Raw genomic sequence first — 22,087 nt, 5'->3', positions numbered from 1 at the left:
GAGATGCAGGGCCCTGTGTCACGTTTATAGAAGACATAGGCCCCATGAACTTGGAGTTCTCTGTTGTCTACTTTCTCCGCTGAATAAATACAACAGGAAAGTAATTCTTTTTAGAATAAATAAAAAGTTATGTCCTCCCTCCCTTAATAGTTTTACGTGATGCTAACAATAGGCTTTTCAGTTTGAAAACAGGCACCAGCCTACATTACAGAATGAACTTTGAACAAGGTTCACTTTGAAAGTTTAATCAGTGACCTAGGTGTAGCAGGAGTTACCCACTCTAATATAAAAATTATAAAATCTTTTGTTTGCATATATAAGTAGTCATTTCTAATTCAGATTTTTAACTTGAATGACAGTTATAGGGAGTACTTGATCCACTTTTTCATTTTTTTCATCTCGTTTTTCATTTTTGTAATCTATGACACAAACAGAAAAGTGAAAAATACACATATGTACAGCTTAACAAATTAGTATTCAATTGTCACCCAAGTCACCACCGAAATCAAGAAACAGAACTTTGCCAGCCACCTAGGGGACCTCAACAGGGCCCCCATTCTCCTCCCAACCCTCCTTACTCCCACACCCAGTTAACTATCAGAAATGTAGCGAGTGTAACTGAAGAACTGAGTTTTTCATTTTATTTAATTTGAATTAATTCAAATTTAAATAGGCACATATAGCAAGGGACTGCCATATTAGACAGTGCAGGTTGAGTATCAGCATCACTTATGAAGTTCCTGCTTTTGAAACATTATTTGTTTTTTCTTAGGAGGACATTACTGATATCCCTAAACTTGCAGATAATCTCAAATTATTTAGGTAAGTAAACTTTTATGGGCAAAAGGAGTTACTCATAACAAAGTCTTGAAGATAAAGAGTACAGGAGTTTAAATTGTATATCCCTGAGGCAGGTTCATGGTTCAAAGGTAAAATGTGCGCTTTGCCATCAGACAAACAATGGGTTGAGTCGTAGCTCTACCACACACACCAGCTAGGTGACCTTGAGCAATATATTATGTCTCTGAGCCTCCATTTTCCAATCTATAAAATGGGAATATACCTCCCCTTGGGCTTGTTGGGAGGATTCAATGAAATAATGCATATGAAGCACTGAGCGTGGTACCTGGTTCATAGTACATGCTCAGTGAATGGCAGCGTGAACCCTCAGTGAATGGCTGGGTTCACATCAGCAATAATAAACACATCCGCCATACTAGAGCTTCTAGTAGGTTCCATCTGGGAAGCTCAGTATGCTGATACCATTTGAAGGCTTATAATTTAAAAGCCATTTCTCTCTAGAACTTTGATCCTGGGCTTACAGAGAGTAGTCACCTTAGTTTATCTACCTGTTTAAGTACTTCTGATAAACTCCCCCATCACCTCAGGTTGACCTGAAACTGCTAAAAAGGCAGAGAAGAAGTTTTATTTTTTCATGGAAATAATGGACTGCCACCTCTGCAATGGTGCCAGGGTATGTTAGGATGAAAGAGACAAGGCTCTTTGAAGTCCTGTCAGTTCCTTATTTCACTTTATGGTTTGTTGACTTTTCTTAACCAACGGGCACTTCACTGGGGCAGTTGGCTTTAAAGGAAACACAAGTTGCTTTTGATAACACATGATGCAAAGAGAGAATTAGAAAGAATGAACAATGAAGCAGGTATAAATGACAAACAAGTGTCCAAAGGTAACAATATTTGTCACTGGGTTTCTACAGGTTTGGTTTTGGGGATTTCTTACTGTGATTGTAGGATGTGGTCGCAAACAATAGGGTCATTCTTTTTTTTTCTTCTTCTTCTTTTTTTGAGACAGAGTCTCGCTCTATTACCCAGGCTAGAGTGCAATGGTGTGATCTCAGCTCACTGCAACCTCCACCTCCTGGGTTGAAGCAATTCTCCCGCTTCAGCCTCCCGAGTAGCTGGGATTACAGGTGCCCATCATCACGCCTGGCTACATTTTGTATTTTTGTAGAGACAGGGTTTCACCATGTTGGCCAGGCTGGTTTTGAACTCCTGACGTCAGGTGATCCGCCTGCCTCAGCCTCCCAAAGTGCTGGGATTACAGGCGTGAGCCACCACGCCCGGTCAGGGTCATTCATTTAACTTCCCTGGCATAAATGGTTGTAACCACATTTCACTCATATTGTTATAATCAGAGCTACAGGAAAAAAAGTTAACAATTTGAATCCACAAGTACATCTTAATAAAGTATTCATAATTGTTCCACAAAAAAATGAGTTGCCACATTCTCTGTAGAGGGCAAATCAAGCCCTTCAAAAACCAAATGGTGACTGTAGCCTTCCTATAGATGTTTCTGATGAAGAAAGTGATTCTGGAGTTGAATCCATATCACTTATGCTACCCTGAATTGTCACAGGCTTTCAGTGTGACTTATACTCTCAAAATTGCCCTCATATTTGGCCAGTGGATACTATCTAAGGTCTCAAGATGTTGCATTGAATATATAATATAGTCCATGGAAAGAAGAAACAAATGAAGGAAGGAGAGAGAGCTCGTAGGAGGGAAGAGGGGAGAGAGATTCGAGAATGGAACTCTATTCCTGGTAGGGTGGGACCTCTGACAGGCCCTTCATTTCCCTAGACCTCCTTTCCTCATCAGTACTAAGAGCATTGAAGTAATCCTTTGATTTTTAAGTTTTTTCTATTACAGTGAAGCTCTTTTTTTATTTAAAAAAATCTATTAAATTTATGATATAAATAGTGGACTTCAGTTTCTAGCAACAGGGTATCAGCTCTAATGCAAACTCTTATCTTGCTATGAATACATATGCATGCTAGATAAAATAAAAGAATTATAAATACAGAATTAATCATGAAGTGAAACAGAAATGCCAACTTACAGGAAATGAGGCAGGAATCTAGTTCTACAAACGCAGCATCAGCCACACAGAGGAATTTAGAGAATAGAGACAGGTTGTCATGGTTTGAGGCTAGGATTTTAATTCCCATGTAGGGATAGAAGATGAACCTTTCAGTCCAGTGTGAAGCAGGAAGTGAGAACTGAAGCGCCTGCCTAAAGGTGGAAATGAGCAAAGGCTGCCCTTCTGTTGAATGAAAAATAGAAAAACTACCCATTAGCCAAAGAAAGCAGTAAGGAAGTTCATCCTTGCATGGGGTTCTGTGTGGAAATGAAAAGTATCTCTTGAGAAATCAGAGCCAAGGCTGTGTCACACACAGATGTAGATATAATTTTTTTTTTTTTGAGACAAAGTCTCGTTCTGTCACCCAAGATGGAGTGCAGTGACGTGATCACAGCTCACTGCAGCCTCTACCTCACAGGCTCCAGCGGTCCTCCCACCTCAACCCTCTGAGTAGCTGGGACTACAGGCATGTGCCACCACGCCTGGTTAATTTTTGTATTTTTTGTAGAGACAGAGTTTCACCATGTTGCCCAAGCTGGTCTCAAACTCCTGGACTCAAGATCTTCCCTTTTTGGCCTCCCAAAGTCCTGGGATTCCAGGCATGAGCCACCAAGCCCAGCCTAGATACAAATTTAAATGTCTTATGTGTTTATGTAATAAGGGGATCCTGAAAACATAAAATAGAAACGAATCCGGGATGACAAAACCTATGAAGCCCTAACATATGTAGTTGCAAAAATACCTAGAGGGGAATATCCACAACCAACTACAAAAATTAGCCAGGTGGTAGTGGCATGCGCCTGTAATCCCAGCTACTGGGGAGGCTGAGGCAGGAGAATCACTTGAGCCTGGGAAGCAGAGGTTGCAGTGAGCCGAGTTTGCACCACTGCACTCCACCCAGTCTGGGCAACAGAGTGAAACCCTGTCTCAAAAAAAAAAAAATTCTAATGAGAGCCTGGAGAGCCTGTCTCGCTCGTTCTTACGCACATCATTCACCACCTAGCATCGCCTCCACTGCCCCTTCCCCTACCCTGCCCCAGGCTTTGCTTCATAGAACAGCAGCAATGATTAGCTTTGTTAATGTGTCAGAAGCATCCTGAAAGATGACAAAACTTCCAGGCAGGAGATAGGAGGAGGAACTTGAGATCTCTTGCTACTCTTAAGGTCCAGGTAAAACAGAGAAGTAGGGCCTCATTCTTAATCCTAAAGAGAAATATTTAGATGCTGAAGATTAAACCAAGACCTTATTACCTGTATCTTTTGGTTAAAGGTGCTGTCTTTATTATTCTGAAAATACTATTCATTTTGGAGAATCTGAGTATTAAACAACAATATGTTCCTTAGAACTGCCTGGGCATGGAGGCTCATGCCTGTAATCCCAGCACTTTGGGAGGCCAAGGTGGGCGGATCACTTGAGCTCTCAGGAGTTCAAGACCAGTCTAGCCAACATGATGAAACCCCAGCTCTACTAAAAATACAAAAATTAGCCGGCCGTGGTGGCACGTGCCTGTAATCCCAGCTACCCGGGAGGCTGAGGCATGAGGACTGCTTGAACCCAAGAGACAGAGGCTGCAGTGAGCCAAGATTGTGCCACTGCACTCCAGCCTGGGTGACAAAGCAAGACTTCATCTCAAAGAAAAAAAAAAAAAAAAAAGAACTGTCTTAACTACAGCCCTCAACATGATAAATACTAGTTTTTTGCTTTTTGTTTGTTTTTGAGACGAAATCTTGCTCTGTCACCCAGGCTGGAGTGCGGTGGCGTGATCTCAGCTCACTGCAGCCTCCGCCTCCCGAATTCAAGCAATCCTTGTGCCTCAGCCTCCAGGTAGCTGGGACTACAGGTGCACGCCACCACGGCCAGCTAATTTTTGTATTTTTAGTAGAGCCAGGGTTTCACCATGTTGGCCAGACTGGTCTCAAACTCCTGAGCTCAAGTGATCCGCCTGCCTCGGCCTCCCAAAGTGCTGGGATTACAGACACGAGCCACCGCACCCAGCAAATAAATACTATTTTAATACAGTGTTTTTTCTTAATCCTGGAAATGTTAAGTTCATATAATGTTTTTCAAATTTATTTTATAAATTATATGTAATATTCTTCTGTAATACACTGAGGGGGTTTTGCTGGGTTTTTTAATTTTATTTATTTATTTTTTAGAAACAAGTCCGCACTCTGTCACCCAGTGTGATCATAGCTCACTGCAGCCTCAACCTCCCAGGCTTAACCAATCCTCCCACATAGCTGGGACTATAGACACACCACCACGCCTGGCTAATTTTTCTTTTTTTGTAGAGATGTGATCTTCCTGTGTTGCCCAGGCTGGTCCTAAACTCCTGGCCTCAGGCAGTTCTCTCACTTCAGCTCCCCAAAGTGCTGAGATGATGGCACTGGCACCCAGCGTATACTTTTTTTTTTATGTGCAACTTCTTTCCTATCTTTGTGTTAAGGATAACATATGTTTAGCTAAGGAAAGACTAGTACTGACATGTTTAAAAAAACTGTCCCAGCTGGGCGTGGTGGCTCATGCCTGTAATCCCAGCACTTTGGGAGGCCGAGGCGGGCAGATCACAAGGTCAGGAGATCGAGACCATCCTGGCCAACATAGTGAAACCCCATCTCTACTAAAAATACAAAAATTAGCCGGGCATGGTGGCACATGCCTGTAATCCCAGCTACTCAGGAGGCGGAGGCAGGAGAACCCCTTGAACCAGGGAGTTGGAGGTTGCAGTGAGCCGAGATCGCGCCACAGCACTCTAGCCTGGCAACAGAGCGAGACTCAGTCTCCAAAAAAAAAAATTGCCCCAAATTACATATGAATGGTTCCTCTCTTCTCCAAGAGGAACACCAAGGTTCCTTTCTTCTCCCATTCTTGATGCAGAAGTCCACCCCTCTGGCATGAGATACCCTGATCTGCTCCCAGGGCCAGGTTTCTTCCACGAACCGCATACTAATAATTTCTTTTCTCTGCCTATCTCCAACCCCTGTCCTCCCCCTAGCTCATTCTCACGTTTCCTATTTTGAATGACCCAACCTTTAGGCCTGCCACTGGCACCACCAACCTTGTCTAGTCCACTGTATAAAGTTTTCTGGCCCCAACAGATACCAACACCACAGCTGGATACCTTTCCCCAAAATAGTTTTTAATAACAGTAGAGTCTATATTGACTAGCTGTAGATATCGCTGATTTCCATGGTTCACTGAGAATTCTCCCATAGTTTCTCTTAAGAGTCAAGAGGAAACTACAGAAAATGCTGCTCATGTTTATATCTGACTTGTATGTATGGTAACCTGAAGCTTGGGCTGTCCATATCGACAGCTTTTTCAAATGCAAAAAGTATGCCGAGATTCCAAATGTCACCAGATTCATGTTGGTTCCTCACGTACACCATCACAGTTAACACTTCAGTTGCATCAGGTGCTGTGATAAGCTCTTCATGTAGATGAACTCATTCTGTCCTCACAAAAGCCCTGGGTTCCCAGACTACGACTGTCCCCATCACACAGAGGCAGTGCATGCAGCCCAGGTAAGTGCAGGATCTTTCCCAGGACACACGTGTAGACAGTAGCAGGGCCAGGTGTGGCCCCGGCTGGAGGCTTCGTGTTAAAATCTACATCTCATATGAGCATTTCATTTCTAGCGCTTAGAAATTAGCAATTTGAAATTATTTTTGAAAAAACAAAGTGTGTTTTGTTTGACACAAACATCTGATCTGATCTGCTTGAAGTCTGCAGCGTGTTCCACATTTCTGGGTGGTGGTTTAAACATTCACTATCTTTGAATTTGCAGGCCCAAGAAGTTACTACCAAAAGCTTTCAAACAATATTGGTTCATCTTTAAAGACACATCCATAGCATACTTTAAAAATAAGGAACTCGAACAAGGAGAACCACTAGAAAAACTAAATCTTAGAGGTAAGAGTACGTTATATCTTGCTGTGGCTCATCGTAAGTCAGGGCAGACGCGGTGGCTCAAACCTGTAATCCCAGCACTTTGGGAGGCTGAGGCGGGCAGATCACCTGAGGTCAGGAGTTCAAGACCAGCCTGGCCAACATGGTGAAACCCCGTCTCTACTAAAAATACCAAAATTATTCAGGCGTGGTGGCACAAACCTGTAGTCCCAGCTACTTGGGAGGCTGAGGCAGGAGGATCACTTGAAGAGGCGAAGGTTGCAGTGAGCCGAGATCATGCCACTGCACTCCAGCCTGGGTGATAGAGTGAGACTCTGTCTCCAAAAAAAAAAAAAAAAAAGAAAAAAGAAAAAGGGATGAGCAGATTAAAGTCAGGGTTTCGACACCATGAGGCACGGTTTACTTACTTCTAGAGGAACCACCAGAACGAATGTCACTGTTTTCCAAATGACAGCCCGGCTGCAGCTGCTCTTCCGAGCATGAGCCTTGAATGCGGTCTAGTAAACGTGATTATTTGCATTCTGCTGTTCCATCTTTCTCAGTGTGTCCAGAGCTTATGATGTGGTGGTAATTCATGTCCAAGAGTATAGCACATGAGGTGCTGTAAGATCCTGAAAAGTTTTCTGTATTCCAGAACAGTTATATTTAATTCAGTGTCACTTTAATGCCTATTCTAATTTCTAAAGGTCACTGTGAGCGTCCTGATAACCATCTATTAATTGAAATATTTAATTAACCAGTACACTCAACTCACATTATTGTGGCAATCAGAGAATTCCTTCTGCTTTGATTTATTTTAAAGTTCATATCCACAATTTTTTCTATGAGTTTGGAGAGCTGGCATTAACCTGAAAATGAACTAAATTGACTTTTTGATTTAAGAAAACTGTAAAAGAAAAGCATTTTTCTTTATCTATGTTAATTGTTCATAAGATTTATCTAATTATCCATTAATTAATGTTATCAGCTTGCTCCTCCATTTTTCAAAACCAAAGCAAATCTGAGGGGCTTGTATTCAAAGTCTTTATTTCAGATACACACCTGATGTTTATCTAACAGATGCCTCAGAACTCAGTTTTGTCTCTGATCTTTGTCCTTCAGGCTGCGAAGTTGTGCCCGATGTAAATGTAGCAGGAAGAAAATTTGGAATCAAGTTACTAATCCCTGTTGCCGATGGTATGAATGAAATGTATTTGAGATGTGACCATGTGAGTAAAACCCCAAAAATATTAAGTCACTTCACCTCTACTAAGCCTAAGAGCAAAACCCAAAAATGTTTTCACAAATTTAGAGCACTATTGTGTCACTCAGCTATTGCTTTGTAACAAACAATCACAGTGTAACAAAATCACAATGACATTCTAACAATAAACATTTGCCATGCAGTGGCTCACACCTATAATCCTAGCACTTTGGGAGGCCAAGGTGGGCAGATCACCTGAGGTCAGGAGTTCAAGACCAGTCTGGCCAATATGGTGAAACCTCATCTCTACTAAAAATACAAAAATTGGCCAGGCATGGTGGCGGGTGCCTGTAATCCCAGCTACTTGGGAGGCTGAGGCAGGAGAATCACTTGAACCCAGGATGCAGAGTTTGCAGTGAGCCAAGATGGCACCACCGCACTCCAGCCTGGGTGACAGAGCGAGACTCTGTTCCCCCAGAAAAATAAAAACAATAAACATTGTTTTCTGAAAGATGTGCTGAAAGGTAGGCTGGGGATTGGATGATCCAGGATGGTGTCAGCTGGTCATATGGGTTTGGAGACACAGGTTTGGTGGGACTGTGCCTCTGGTTGAGCTGATTTTATTTATTCTGGGTCCCAGGCTGCCTAGGGAAGGTCTCCTCTTGGTGAGGGCAGAAGTGTGAGAGGGCACATAGCAACACATGCACCTCCTAAAGCTTAGGCATGAAGTTGGCACACTGTCACTTCCACCCACATTCCACTGGCCAAAGCAGATGACATGACTGAGCCTGCAGTCAAGGGATGGGAATTCCTCCCTGGTGGGAGGAACTGTAAAGTTATATGGCGAAGGTTGTGGATGGCAGTGGTGGGGGGTGTATTAGTCCATTCTCACATTGCTATAAAGAACTACCTGAGACTGGGAGAGAAAAGAGGTTTAATTGACTCCTAGTTCCACAGGCTATACAGGAGGCATGGCTGGGGAGGCCTCAGGAAACTTACAATCTTAGCGGAAGGTGAAGGGGAAGCAAGCACATCTTCACATTGTGACAGGAGAGGGAGAGAGTGAAGGGGGAAGTGCCACACACTTTTAAACCATCAGATCTCATGAGAACTCACTCAATATCACAAGAACAGCAAGAGGTATATCTGCCTCCATGATCCAATCACTTCCCACCAGGTCCCTCCCCCAACACAGGGAATTACAATTCAACATGAGATTTGGGTGGGGACACAGAGCCAAACCTTATCAGGGGCAGTGAAGATTGAGGCCAGTAATTCAACATTCCTCACCCACTGTTGCACTGAAGAACGCCCCTCTTTAACTGCATCCCTTGCACTTCTGAGGACCACCCCTGTTCACTCCCTGAAGTTAGAAATAAAACACAGAAATTAAACAGCAATAGAAGCCACGACTGACTTGTTAAGATCCCATAATGGCCATGATTGCTACCTTAGAGTTAGAGTCTTTACCAAGGATAGACCAGGGTACAAATAATATAGGAAATCAGCTAATTTTTTTCATCATTTTCTTTTGTGCGTAGAGAGCAGATGTGATATGAAAACAGAAATACATATCAAGGAAAGCTCTCTGACAGTTTGCGGTTTCACCACCTATCTGTGCCCCATGGCACTTCTTTGTGTCCTTGGACCTTTTTTTTTTTTTTTTTGAGATGGAGTCTCGCTCTGTCACCAGGCTGGAGTGCAGTGGTGCAATCTCGGCTCACTGCAACCTCCACCTCCCAGGTTCAAGCGATTCTCCTGCCTCAGCCTCCCAAGTAGCTGGGACTACAAGTGCCTGCCACCATGCCTGGCTAATTTTTTTGTACTTTTTAGTACAGACGGGGTTTCACCATGTTAGCCAGGATGGTCTTGATCTCCTGACCTCGTGATCCACCCGCCTCGGCCTCCCAAAGTGCTGGAATTACAAGTGTGAGCCACCACACCTGGTATTTTTTTTTTTTTTGACAAAGTATTGTTCTGTCGCCCAGGCTCGAGTGCATTGGTGCAATCTTGGCTCACTGCAACCTCCATCTCCTGAGTTCAAGGGATCTCCTGCTTCAGCCTCCCAAGTAGCTGGATTACAGGCATCTGCCACTATGCACAGCTAATTTTTGTATTTTTAGTAGACACAGGGTTTCACCATGTTGGCCAGACTGGTCTTGAACTCCTGACCTCAGCTGATCCACCCGCCTCAACATCCCAAAGTTGAGGATTACAGGCATGAGCCACCGCACCTGGCCCTTGGATCATCTTTAAATGCAAATTCCCTGCATGCAATTTATCAAAGTTGACATTCCTATCCTCTAGCCTCCCAGCATCTAGAAACTCAACACAGGACTCAAAAACTACTGTTAGGTGTTACATTAGCTGATGAGCAGCCACTCACAATGTGTGCCACTTCACATCTTACTTGGAAGGTGATGGTTTTGCACTGTAATGGGGTAGAAAGCCCAAGTCCCCCTCTGTGTGCAGCAGGGGGCTTTGCACTTGAGCTTGCCTCTCAACCTTCTGTTTGCTGCAGGAGAATCAATACGCCCAATGGATGGCTGCCTGCATGTTGGCATCGAAGGGCAAAACCATGGCAGACAGCTCCTACCAGCCAGAGGTCCTCAACATCCTTTCATTTCTGAGGATGAAAAACAGGAACTCTGCGTCTCAGGTGGCTTCCAGTCTCGAAAACATGGATATGAACCCAGAATGTTTTGTGTCACCACGGTGTGCAAAAAAACACAAATCCAAACAGGTACTGTTAATCTTGTTAGGGCAATTGTTTGCAGTAAATTCTTTATGCAAACAAAAATAAAAGGAGGATTTCCGGCTGGGCATGGTGGCTCACACCTGTAATCCCCGCACTTTGGGAGGCCAAGGTGGGTGGATCACTTGAAGTCGGGAGTTCAAGACCAGCCTGGGCAACACGGTAAAATCCCTTCTATACTAAAAATACAAAATTAGTCAGACGTGGTGGTGCACACCTGTAATCCCAGCTACTTGGGAGGCTAAGGCAGGAGAATTGCTCGAGCCCGGGAGGTGGAGGCTGCAGTGAGCTGAGACTGCACCACTGCACTCTAGCCAGGGCGACAAAGCAAGACTGTGTCTCAAAAAAAAAAAAAAAAAAAAAAGGAGTAATTCCATCTGATTAAGAGTATCATCATGAAAAAATCAGTTGATGGTGAAATTTGACTATGTCCTGAATATTAGATGATGTTATGAAATTATTGTTAATTTTGTTAGAGGTGACTGTACTGCTGACTAAACATGTAGGTATTCCCAGATTGAACTTATTTAGTTCTCACAAATTAATAATTAAAATTATGCTTCTATAGGAGTGGGTTAAAAGTTGCACAGATGAGCTGATTTATGTAGAATCATTGTCTGTGGACACTCCACAGACCTCAGACAGAGGGACCCCAGAGCTCTCCAACTGCACCAACTTTAGAAGTTTATGTGTTGGGTGATCCTTTTCCTGCTTCTTCCAGTGATTGTTGTATCTTGTAGAAAAAGAGAGAGAATGAATGGATGAGAATGGATTGTCTTTGTAGAGCTGCAGACGGACCTTGAGTGTATTGTTCTTACGGGGGATCTGGAGCTAACAGGGTGATCACAGAGCAGCCGGTGCATGTGAGGAGAGGTTGATGTGTGTTTCTGTTCAGCTGGCCGCCCGGATCCTGGAGGCGCACCAGAACGTGGCCCAGATGCCCCTGGTCGAAGCCAAGCTGCGGTTCATCCAGGCGTGGCAGTCACTGCCTGAGTTTGGCCTCACCTACTACCTTGTCAGGTGATTACAGTGTTCACTTGTTTCTCACACTTTCCATTCAATTTTAAGTGGCTTTTGGGGAGCCCCAGTTTTCTCATTTAGCTTAGAATATAGAATGCTTTTTATTTGAGAATATTGCCCTTTTATAAATAGCCCTGACACTTTGGGCTGCTCATAAACCTTTTCCATACCTTCTGTTCTAAGTTCCAACACCCCTGAAACTCAGCTAAATGTGGGAAAGGAAATTTTAAAAGGAGGGTTTTTTTTAGGATAACTACCTTTCCAAAACCAGAGGGTAAACATCACATATTGATTTTATGAAATCTGTAACTTCTTTTCGGTTTTTTTTTTTTTTTTTTTAAGAGATCGGGTGTGGGGAGGGTGGCGGGGGAGGTGGGGGTGGTGTCTCACTTTGCCACCCAGGCTGGTCTCGAACTCCTGATCTCGAGCAATCCTCCCACCTCAGCCTCCCAAAGTGCTGGGTTTACAGGCATGAGCCACCACACCTGGCTACGACTTTCTTTCATGTCAGCTTCCTCCTTTTTGTGTCTCATAGTGTCTCGTGGTGTGGCTTTGCAGAATTTTTAGGTTTTTAGAGAGGTCCCAGAAGCTCTGTCTTATTTCTACCCAGCTTTATCAGGTAGCAACCCTGTTCTCACGGGTCTCTGAAGATTTCTGGATCTGAAGGATGCATAGGAGGCCCATCTATTGCCCCCAGAAAGACAGCTTAAGTGACTTGTCCAAGTTCACCCCCAGTCCAGGGCACACTTGGCATAAAGTCCTGCATCCTCATTTGTTATCCCCGCCTAGCACTATGGCTCTGCCCCACTGTATACAATGGATGGTTTCCCAAAACATATCCACAAGCATGCTTGTAAATCAAATTACATTCTTCAGTTCAGAAAAGGAGACTGATGCTGAAGCAAAATCTACCCCCAATCCTACAGTACAGCAAGTACTGTCACTTTCTCATCTTATAATTTGGGGATGGGAAAATTGGTTTGTATTTTTAAGCACTGGCAGTTTTTGTTTTCTTGGCCCTTTCCAAAGACTCCATTCCTCCATTACTTCTAACAGGGGAGTCTATTCAGACTTTCCAGCTGGGCGCGGTGGCTCATGCCTGTAATCCGAGCACTTTGGGAGGCCAAAGTGGATGGATTGCCTGAGCTCAAGAATTCAAGACCACCCTGGGCAACGTAGCGAAACCCCATCTCTACTAAAAATACAAAAAATATTAGCTGGGCGTGGTGGTGTGCAGCTGTAGTCCCAGCTACTCAGGAGGCTGAGGCACTAGAATTACTTGAACCTGGGAGGTGGAGGTTGCAGTGAGCTGAGATGGCGCCACTGCCCTCCAGCCTAGGCGACACAGTGAGACTGTCTCTAAAACAAAAACAAAACAACAGAAAAAACAGACTTTCCTATTCACTGAAATATCTCATTGAACATCAGTCCCCAACGTTTGTCCCAAACAAGCAACTCCTTCTGCTTTACTTACCCCAACAAAGGAGTGAGGAAGGGCGGAGTTGTACTGGATACCATGTGCGTGCATATGTGTCCATGTGCAGACACACACACACTCACCTGTAACCCTGAAGTCAACCCCGCATAGTGAAAACCACATAAATACTTGAACTGACCAGGCCCAGCTTTCAGTCTCACCTCTGCCTCTGCTAGCTCTGTGACCCGGGCATTTTCGCTGCGCTCCCCAAGCCGCAGCTTCTCCATGTGTTCAGTGGGCACTCCGAACCTACTGTGTTGAGAGAATCCAGTGCAGCCTGCAAGCAAAGTGCCTGATACGTGGTGAAGCGTGGTGTGGGCCTGAACAAGTTTCCGGTGACAACTCCTCCTTTACCAGCTATTTCCCCCTGCACCTCCCTCTATCTCTAACACCTGTTTATGGAGGTGAGGCTTTGCGGCAGTGGGCCCAGGTGTAGCGAAGATCTGCTTTTTCCAAGGTCAGTCAGAGTCAAAGCCTGGAGCAGCCATGCTGTGTGTAGGATGGCTGGAGGAATCGGGATCTGCCCACACCCGAGAAAACTAGGTCTTTGCTTCACCGCTCCCTGGATGATGGAGAGCAGCCCAGGGAACTCCCATAGGTTAGAGAGAAGTGGGTGGAGTAAGAAGTGGGTTAATTTGTGATATTAAGCATTAAGGTGGTGAAATGAAGGAATAATGTGGAAAACATTCCAGAAAAGTGGAGTAAATTTTAACCAAGGGTGACATGCAGAAGATAAGAATGATGTGAAAAGTGACATATTCAGCTAGGAATTCTTTTAAAATTATGCTTTTCTGTCTCCTGCAACATCATTTTTCACATCAGTTTCCCCTTCTTGCAACCCCCTCCAGCTGCTCTCCCCATTCTCTGCCCTACTTTGCAGTAAAACTTCTTGAATGTATTGTACGTACCTATTACCTCCAATTCCTTGCTTCCATTCTCTCTTGAAACCACTCCAGTTAGGTTTTCTCTCCCTCCCTACCCCACTGCCCCTGCTACTTTCTGTCATCAAGGTCACCTCTTGGCCACCCATGACCTTCACATTGCTGAGTCCATTGGTCGCCTCTCAGTCCTTGCACCAGCTACCCTCTCCGCAGCATTTGACACAGTGAGTCACCCCTTACCCTTCGCCAACTTGCATCACTTGCCTTCCAACACAGCTGACTTTCCTGGCTTTTCTCCTCCCTCACTGACCAGTTCTTTTGGTCTCCTTGGCTGGTTCTTTCTCATCTTTCCAATCTCTTATAATACCGGAGTGCACAGTCCTCAGTTTTTTGGTTTTTTTTTTTAATTAGAGGCAGGATCTCACTCTGTCACAGTGGCACAATCATGGCTCACTATAACCTCAAACTCCGGGGCTCATGTGATCCTCTCACCCCAGCCTCCCAAGTAGCTGCGACTTGTGAGCCACCACACCTAGCTGACTTTCTTTTAGGAGATGGGATCTCACTGTGTTACCCAGGCTGCTCTCAATCTCTTGGCTTCAAGTAATCCCCTTGCCTCGGCCTCCCAGAGTGCTGGGATTTCAGATGTGAACCACTGCACCCAGCCAGGCCTCAGTTCTTAAAGCATTCCTCACCTCAATCTCTACTCACCCTCTTGGGTTCAGCCATTCTTTTGACTTCATTTATATGCCAATTACTCTGAAATGTATATCTTGAGCCCAGAACTGTCTCTTGAACTGGAGATTCATAAATCCAGTGACCCTTGGATATCTAATGAGCATCTCATCTTAACATGTCCAAAGTTCCGGATCTTCCCCCCAAACTGGCTCCCCGCTACATACTTCTTCGTCTCAGTAGAAGGCAACTCCTCGCCCTAGATGTTCAGGCCAAATCCTTTGGAGTCATTCTTGACTCTGCTCTTTCTCTTACACCAACATCCTGCCCATAGGCAACTCCTAGTGACTCTACCTTCAAAGTACACACAGAATCCGACCGCTTCTTCCGCCTCCTCCACCACCATCACAGAGCCGGTCCAGAGTGATCCTGGTTGGTGTTCCTGCCTCTACCCTGGTCCCACTAAGTTTTCAACTTAGCAGCCAGAGGGATCCTTTTAAAATCTAAATCAGATTTTGTGAAGCCTCTGCTCAAAACCATCTGGGACAGGTGTAACGGCTTATGCCTGTAATCCCAGCACTTTGGGAGGCAAAGGCAGGAGGATTGCCTGAGTTCGGGAGTTCAAGACTAGTCTAGGCAACATAACAAGACCCTGTCTCTACAAGACACACACACACACAAAATCTGAAGGATTTCTTATCTCACTCAGAGTAAAAGCCAGATCCTTACAGTGGCCTACAAGGCCTTTGCTCTTGAACTCACATTTCTCTCCCCTCCTTCACTGTGTCAGCCACATGGGCCTCCTGGCAGGTCCTTAAGCACATTAAAAAAAAATTTTTTTTAAGTGGCTGTGCCCTCTGCCTGGAATACTCTTTCCCCAGATATCCACGCGGCTCACATCCTCATGCATATCCATTTTTTGATCAAATGTCACCTTTTCACTGACCTCCCTCTTTTAAACTTATTACCAGTATTCCCTGTAGCCCTTCCAACTTTATTTTCCTTCATCTTATCTGGCATATGTACCTCGTACTTATGATCTTCTCCCTCCCACAGTCAGAAATTTTCCATCCGTTTAGTTTACTACTATATCTCCCGTGCCTAGAAGGGTGCCCAACACAGAGTCAGTAATCATTTTGAATGAATTTATTTGATTCCATCTTATTTTTCTTCTCTCTGATGTCAGTTGTACTTAAAGACCATCTGCAGGATAGCCTTCATTCTTTTTTCATGCTGTCTATATCCCAATAAAAATGCCCCCCTGCAGAAAGTTAACTCTTCATTGTCCATTCCTCTGAAATGATTCAGAAATACTGGTAGTATTTTTAAGAAGTTATATGTGAGTGAACATTGTATTATAGGAAGCAGTTGCTTCTCTTAACTAATATTATGATTCTTTTCAGATTTAAAGGAAGCAAGAAAGATGACATTCTGGGAGTTTCATATAACAGGTTGATTAAAATTGATGCAGCCACCGGGATTCCAGTGACAACATGGAGATTCACAAATATCAAACAGTGGAATGTAAACTGGGAAACCCGGCAGGTAAAGTGAAAGTTTTTGCTCTTCAGTGTTGAGCCTATAAATGTGTGTCCCTCAGAATTGCAGATTATTCTGATTTTTAAAAGGTGTTCTTCTATTTAGACCTAAGAAACCGCAAGCATGTGGTAACTGTCTGCTAAAATAATCATATGCAATTCTGGGCAGCTTCCTAACAGGCACAGGCCAAATGCTCTTGCATTAGCACTGCAGGTTGGCTTAGTCTCCATGCAGACTTTCAATATAGACAGGTTCTGAAATTGCTGAGCAGTTTCATTAATTTTCATTGACTCAGCATAGGATTATATAGGATTTAGCTTGATACTTACTTACGAGAAACTACTGGAGATGTAACTGCTATGCAAAATAAATCCAAAAAAAGCCTCATCTGACTGGCTGCCAAGAAACCCGATTGAGGACTGGAAGATTCAGTTGCTCACCTGGAGAGCATTCCAGGCCCAAAAGGGAAAACTGCTGAAGAAACAAGTGAGGTCCATAGTGATGACTGAGAAAAGCTTCACCTCTTAAAACCAGGAGCCCTCAAACCCCTAGCCTATGTTACAGCCTCCCATCATCTCCCATCCTAGGAGCTAAGTTCAGGCCAAGCCTGTATCATGGAAAATTCCAGATGAAGTTAGAGGCAGCTTAGCATCCTGCCGCTAATTTAAAACATTCTGCCCAGTGCTTTGAGAGGCCGAGGTGGGAGGATCACTTGAGGCTGGGAGTTCGAGACCAGCCTGGGCAACATAATGAGACCCTGTCTCTACAGAAAATTAAAAAAAAAAAAAAAGCTGAACTAGCCAGGTGTGATGGTGTGCACCTGTAGTTTCAGCTACTCAGCCAGGGATGATCAGTTGAGGTTCGAGGTTACAGTGAGCTGTGACTGTGCCACTGCACCCCAGCCTGGGTAACAAAGCAAGACGCTGTTTCATTCATTCTTGAATTAATTAAAACATTCAGATGTTGCTGATACAGACTCAATCTTCCCTCATTCCTTTGGCATTCTCATTTTCCAATAGAAAGTCATTGACGTAGAGGGATGGTAAGAGACCCACACATTTGTTAAGAACCCTGACTTCCTCTCAGCAGTGTTGATAATCATCTGGGTGCTTATTTGTAAAATCAAGTTCAGAGATTAGATGACCTCTAAGGCGGTAGCTCTAAAGCCTTGATGCGTATTAGGATCACCTGGGGAGCTTTAAAACACCACTGCCTAGACCACACCCAAGGCCAGTTAAATCTGAATCTCTGGGAGGAGGAGCGAACCATTAGTAATTTTTAAAGGTCCACAAGTGATTTCAATGGGCAGCCAAGGTTGTGAACCAGCAAAGTCTCTAAGTCTTTCTTCTAGTGCTTAGAGTTTATGACTTGCAGCTAGCAAAGGGTTCGGGGCAGTGGCTGTAGGAAAATTCAGGCAGACTTTTATTCATTAAAGAGCCTGCAGGCCGGGTGCAGTGGCTCATGCCTATAATCCCAACACTTTGGGGGTCCGAGGCATGGATCACTTGAGGTCAGGCGTTCAAGACCAGCCTGGCCAACATGGTGAAACCCCCGTCTCTACTGAAAATACAAAAATTAGCCAGGTGTGGTGGCACAGACCTGTAATCCCAACTACTTGGGAGGCTGAGGCATGAGAATCGCTTGAACCTGGGAGGCAGAGGTTGCAGTGGCCCGAGATCGTGCCACTGTACCCCAGCCTGGGTGACAGAGAGAGACTCCATCTCAAAAAAAAATAAAAATAAAAATAAAGTGCCTGCGAAGCACTCTGCCCCTCAACACAGGGAGACAGGGAGTGCTTGGGCAAAATCCTTGTATCTAAACTATAGACAGAAAATGTGTTGGGAGTTTTTTTAAACAGACGTGCAGCAAAGTCGACACCACCAGAGGGCGCAAAGAGAGCAAAGATGTTTTCTGGAAGTGTTTAACGGAAGTGATGGTTTTCTGTGTTTTAGAGAGATATCCATCTGTCATCCACCTCAGCAGCCCTCAGCTCCAGGGGCCAGTCCAGCAAAGCACTTCTTTCTCATCATACCTTGTCAGAGTTTAAGCTTCTCTGTGCCTTCCTCTTCCAGGTGGTCATCGAGTTTGACCAAAACGTCTTTACTGCTTTCACCTGCCTGAGTGCAGATTGCAAGATTGTGCACGAGTACATTGGCGGCTACATTTTCTTGTCCACCCGCTCCAAGGACCAGAATGAAACACTCGATGAGGACTTGTTCCACAAATTGACCGGCGGTCAGGATTGAAACAAGCACGCGTGCTCAGCTCACACCAACAAGGCAAGCCAAAGGCGCCCCTCCCCAGAGGGATCCCTAACTTGCCCAGCATGTAGATTCTGGACTAACAGACAACATACATTCATCGCTGGTCACCCAGATCCTCATTCAAACCCACTGCTGGCACATCCCTTTCCTTACTTTGCCCTGTGCTACCAGCCACGGAAGGAGCCTCTCTTGTTTTTTCTATAAAATGGGTAGGCAGGAGAAAAGCAGGTGCGCTAAGATTGCTCTAAGGCCCAGCATGTGGTTACAGTTCTCTGACTTGCAGAACCTGCCAGGTGTATGGCTACAAGTTATCCTCGTGCTGATCTGTCTCATTACTAAGTCAAAGGAGAAGACAGAAAGGTAAAAATCACGTGTAGCAAGAACAACTCTTATTTCACAAACTCAGGTATGAAACGAAACGCCTTTCCTTCATGGAACTGCTTTTAGCTCCTGTCTTTTCAAAATGGCAGAGGGAGTTCCTACACACACTTTTTCCCTGGAGGCCAAGGTCTCGGGGTAGAAAGGGGAGGGGTGGGGCTACCAGGTAGCAGTTGACAACCCAAGGTCAGAGGAGTGGCCCTCAGTGTCATCTGTCCACAGTGTTACCTGCCAAGATGACCACTGACCCACATCTGGTCTTAGTCATTGGTCTCCTCAGATTTCTGGGGCCACCTGCAAGCCCCATTCCATTCCTACAGATCTCTCAGCCACCTGTAAGTCCTTTGTGAAGATGTGGGTGACACAGGGGGACAGGAAAACCCATTTCTCAACCCAGATCCATGTCTCAACTGCTTCTACTCTGGGTTGGGATTCAGGAAGACAGGCACAGTCCTCTCTGTTCATAGAAACACCTGCCAGCGTCAAGGATTCCAGTCAGGTCTCTATCCCAACTGGTCAGGGAGAGAAGGGCAGACCTATTCTCAAAGACCACCATGTCCAAGGTCTGACAGCTCCCCACTGGCTGCCCCCACAGGGGCTTTAGGCTGGTCTGGGTCGTGGGGAAGCGTCCCTCTTACCGCTGGTCTGTGTTCTCCTGGATTTGGTATCTATGTTGGTACGACTCCCGGCCTTTTATCTAAAGGCCTTTGGCTTTTGTAAATCACAAGCCAATAATAACTTTTTTCTCCCCCTCTGTTTTTTGCTGTGTCATCTCTGCCTTGAGACTGCCTTGAGACAGTGCTTGCCTTGAGAGAGTGAGCCAATTAACAGCTGCCTGAATTGTCATTTTCCATTTTGGTTTGTTAGAGGGGGGAGGGGTGGGTTTTGAGAAGGTCAAAAGCAATACCAGAAGTAAAGGGAAATATCAGGCAATATTTTATTTTTTCATAGATGTTCTGCCACACAAAGAACTTGGGGTGTAAGGATAAGGCAAAAGCTCCAATCCCATTTTTCAGTTCTCCTAGGATGCACCCCTCAGGGAGCCTGGCCAGAGTTCCGAGGCCCGTGAGCGTCAGCTGTTGCTTTATTTTCCATCAAAGCCCTCAGAAGTGAGACCTCAGCAATTCCGGGAGCCACATAGAGACAGACTTGGCAAGGGACCCCCTGGTTCTGAGCCAGTAGCTGCCATCTGGAAATGCCTCTTTTAGCCTCTCCTCAGAGGTGAATGTGAATGAAGCCTCCCAGGCACCCGCTGAATTTCTGAGGCCTTGCTTAAAGCTCAGAAGTGGTTTAGGCATTTGGAAAATCTGGTTCACATCATAAAGAACTTGATTTGAAATGTTTTCTATAGAAACAAGTGCTAAGTGTACCGTATTATACTTGATGTTGGTCATTTCTCAGTCCTATTTCTCAGTTCTATTATTTTAGAACCTAGTCAGTTCTTTAAGATTATAACTGGTCCTACATTAAAATAATGCTTCTCAATGTCAGATTTTACCTGTTTGCTGCTGAGAACATCTCTGCCTAATTTACCAAAGCCAGACCTTCAGTTCAACATGCTTCCTTAGCTTTTCATAGTTGTCTGACATTTCCATGAAAACAAAGGAACCAACTGGTTTTAACCAAACTTTGTTTGGTTACAGTTTTCAGGGGAGCGTTTCTTCCGCGACACACAGCAACATCCCAAAGAAATAAACAAGTGTGACCAAAAGAAAAAAAAAAAACCTAAATGCTACTGTTCCAAAGAGCAACTTGATGTTTTTTTTAATACTGAGTGCAAAAGGTCACCCAACTTCCTATGATGAAATTTTAAATTAATGGGCACCTTTCAACATCATTTGCTTCCTTATCTACAGTTGATTCAGAAATCTGCATTTTTTATTCTTTTATATGACTTTTAAGTAAAAGATTTATATGGATTTGAGTACGGTCCTGTTGTGTCCTCTCCAACCTACTGTCTCCAAAAAGGTGACTGTTTCCTGTATTATGAAAAGGGACTGCAACTCTGAGGTCTAACATGTGTCTCCCCTCACAGCGCCAAGATTCCGGGTCGTTCCCTCCCGTGGTGTGGGGAGTGGCAGATTCCAGGGGTCCTCAGAGAGCCCCTTAGAAACCTCACTTACCCGCTGGTTTCAACTCCTTTCTCACTGACTTGGTCACAGATTTCCTGGCATATCCTGCCTTATCGTGAGCTCTTTTGTCTCTTTCCAGTTCTATATTAAAACACACACACACACACACACACACACACACACACACACACACCAGCAAGCAAAGATCCCCAGCGGCAATAGAACAGCAGAAGCCTCTGATTCTGATGGCTGAGTGTTGAGGGCACTGTGCTTTAGTGACATGCAGTTTATAGATATCCCTTTGTGCAATTCTCATGTCAGCCCATAGAGGGTAGAAATGGCTTCCTCTACAAAGGAGAAAGGTTCAGAAGGTGAACTTGCCCAGGGTCACACTGCCAATGAGCAGTGTTTGTCTTGACTCCAGCAGCCACTAAGCTTAACCCAGCAAACCCCACCCTTCCTTCCCCAGCCTTGCCCAGCCTTGAAATGCCCCTTACCCCAGCTCCAGAGCAGGCGTTCCTGAGCTCAGGCTCATACCAGTAAGAGAGAACCAGGGGCATTAAGAGCAGTTAGCTGTGGGAGGAGAGGCTGGACCAAAAAGGTCTGGGAGCCAGAGAAATGAGGTGCTTAGAGTGTTGTTGTTTTTTTCTTTGTTTTGATTTTTGTTTTTGTTTTTTGAGATGGAGTTTCACTCTTGTTGCCCAGGCTGGAGAGCAATGGCGTGATCTCGGCTAACCACAACCTCCGCCTTCCAGGTTCAAGCGATTCTCCTGCCTCAGCCTCCCAAGTAGCTGGGACTACAGGCATGCACCACCACGCCTGGCTAATTTTGTATTTTTTTTTTAGTAGAGACAGGGTTTCTCCATGTTAGTCAGGCTAGTCTTGAACTCCTGACCTCAGGTGATCCGCCTGCCTCGGCCTCCCAAAGTGCTGGGATTACAGGCGTGAGCCACCGTGCTTAATTTTGGGAAAGTTTCATTTTTAGTCCCACGGTCAGAAAAGCAAGGAAATGAGGAAGCTTTAATTTGAAAACTCATTTAATACAAGAAGTCA

At 44.7% G+C, this 22,087-nt stretch overlaps 1 protein-coding gene across 2 annotated transcripts in view; it reads left to right on the top strand.

Annotated features, from left to right (window-relative positions):
- FERMT1 (FERM domain containing kindlin 1) overlaps nt 1–20,881 on the top strand; it is a 47,838-nt gene extending 26,957 nt beyond the window's left edge. For both annotated transcript variants that reach the window (XM_016937422.4, XM_016937424.4), the window contains exons 9-15: nt 773–822; nt 6,669–6,793; nt 7,892–7,998; nt 10,495–10,716; nt 11,624–11,748; nt 16,185–16,326; nt 18,393–20,881. In XM_016937422.4, the coding sequence (XP_016792911.1) occupies nt 773–822; nt 6,669–6,793; nt 7,892–7,998; nt 10,495–10,716; nt 11,624–11,748; nt 16,185–16,326; nt 18,393–18,566 (945 nt within the window). In that variant the 3' untranslated portion in view covers nt 18,567–20,881. The remainder of the gene's footprint in view (nt 1–772; nt 823–6,668; nt 6,794–7,891; nt 7,999–10,494; nt 10,717–11,623; nt 11,749–16,184; nt 16,327–18,392) is intronic.
- The last annotated feature ends 1,206 nt before the right edge of the window (nt 20,882–22,087 follow it).

This window comes from Pan troglodytes, chromosome 21, assembly GCF_028858775.2.
Source record: "Pan troglodytes isolate AG18354 chromosome 21, NHGRI_mPanTro3-v2.0_pri, whole genome shotgun sequence".
NCBI lineage: Eukaryota > Metazoa > Chordata > Mammalia > Primates > Hominidae > Pan > Pan troglodytes.
Note: the sequence above shows the minus strand (reverse complement) of the source record. Positions and strands in the feature narration are given on the sequence as shown.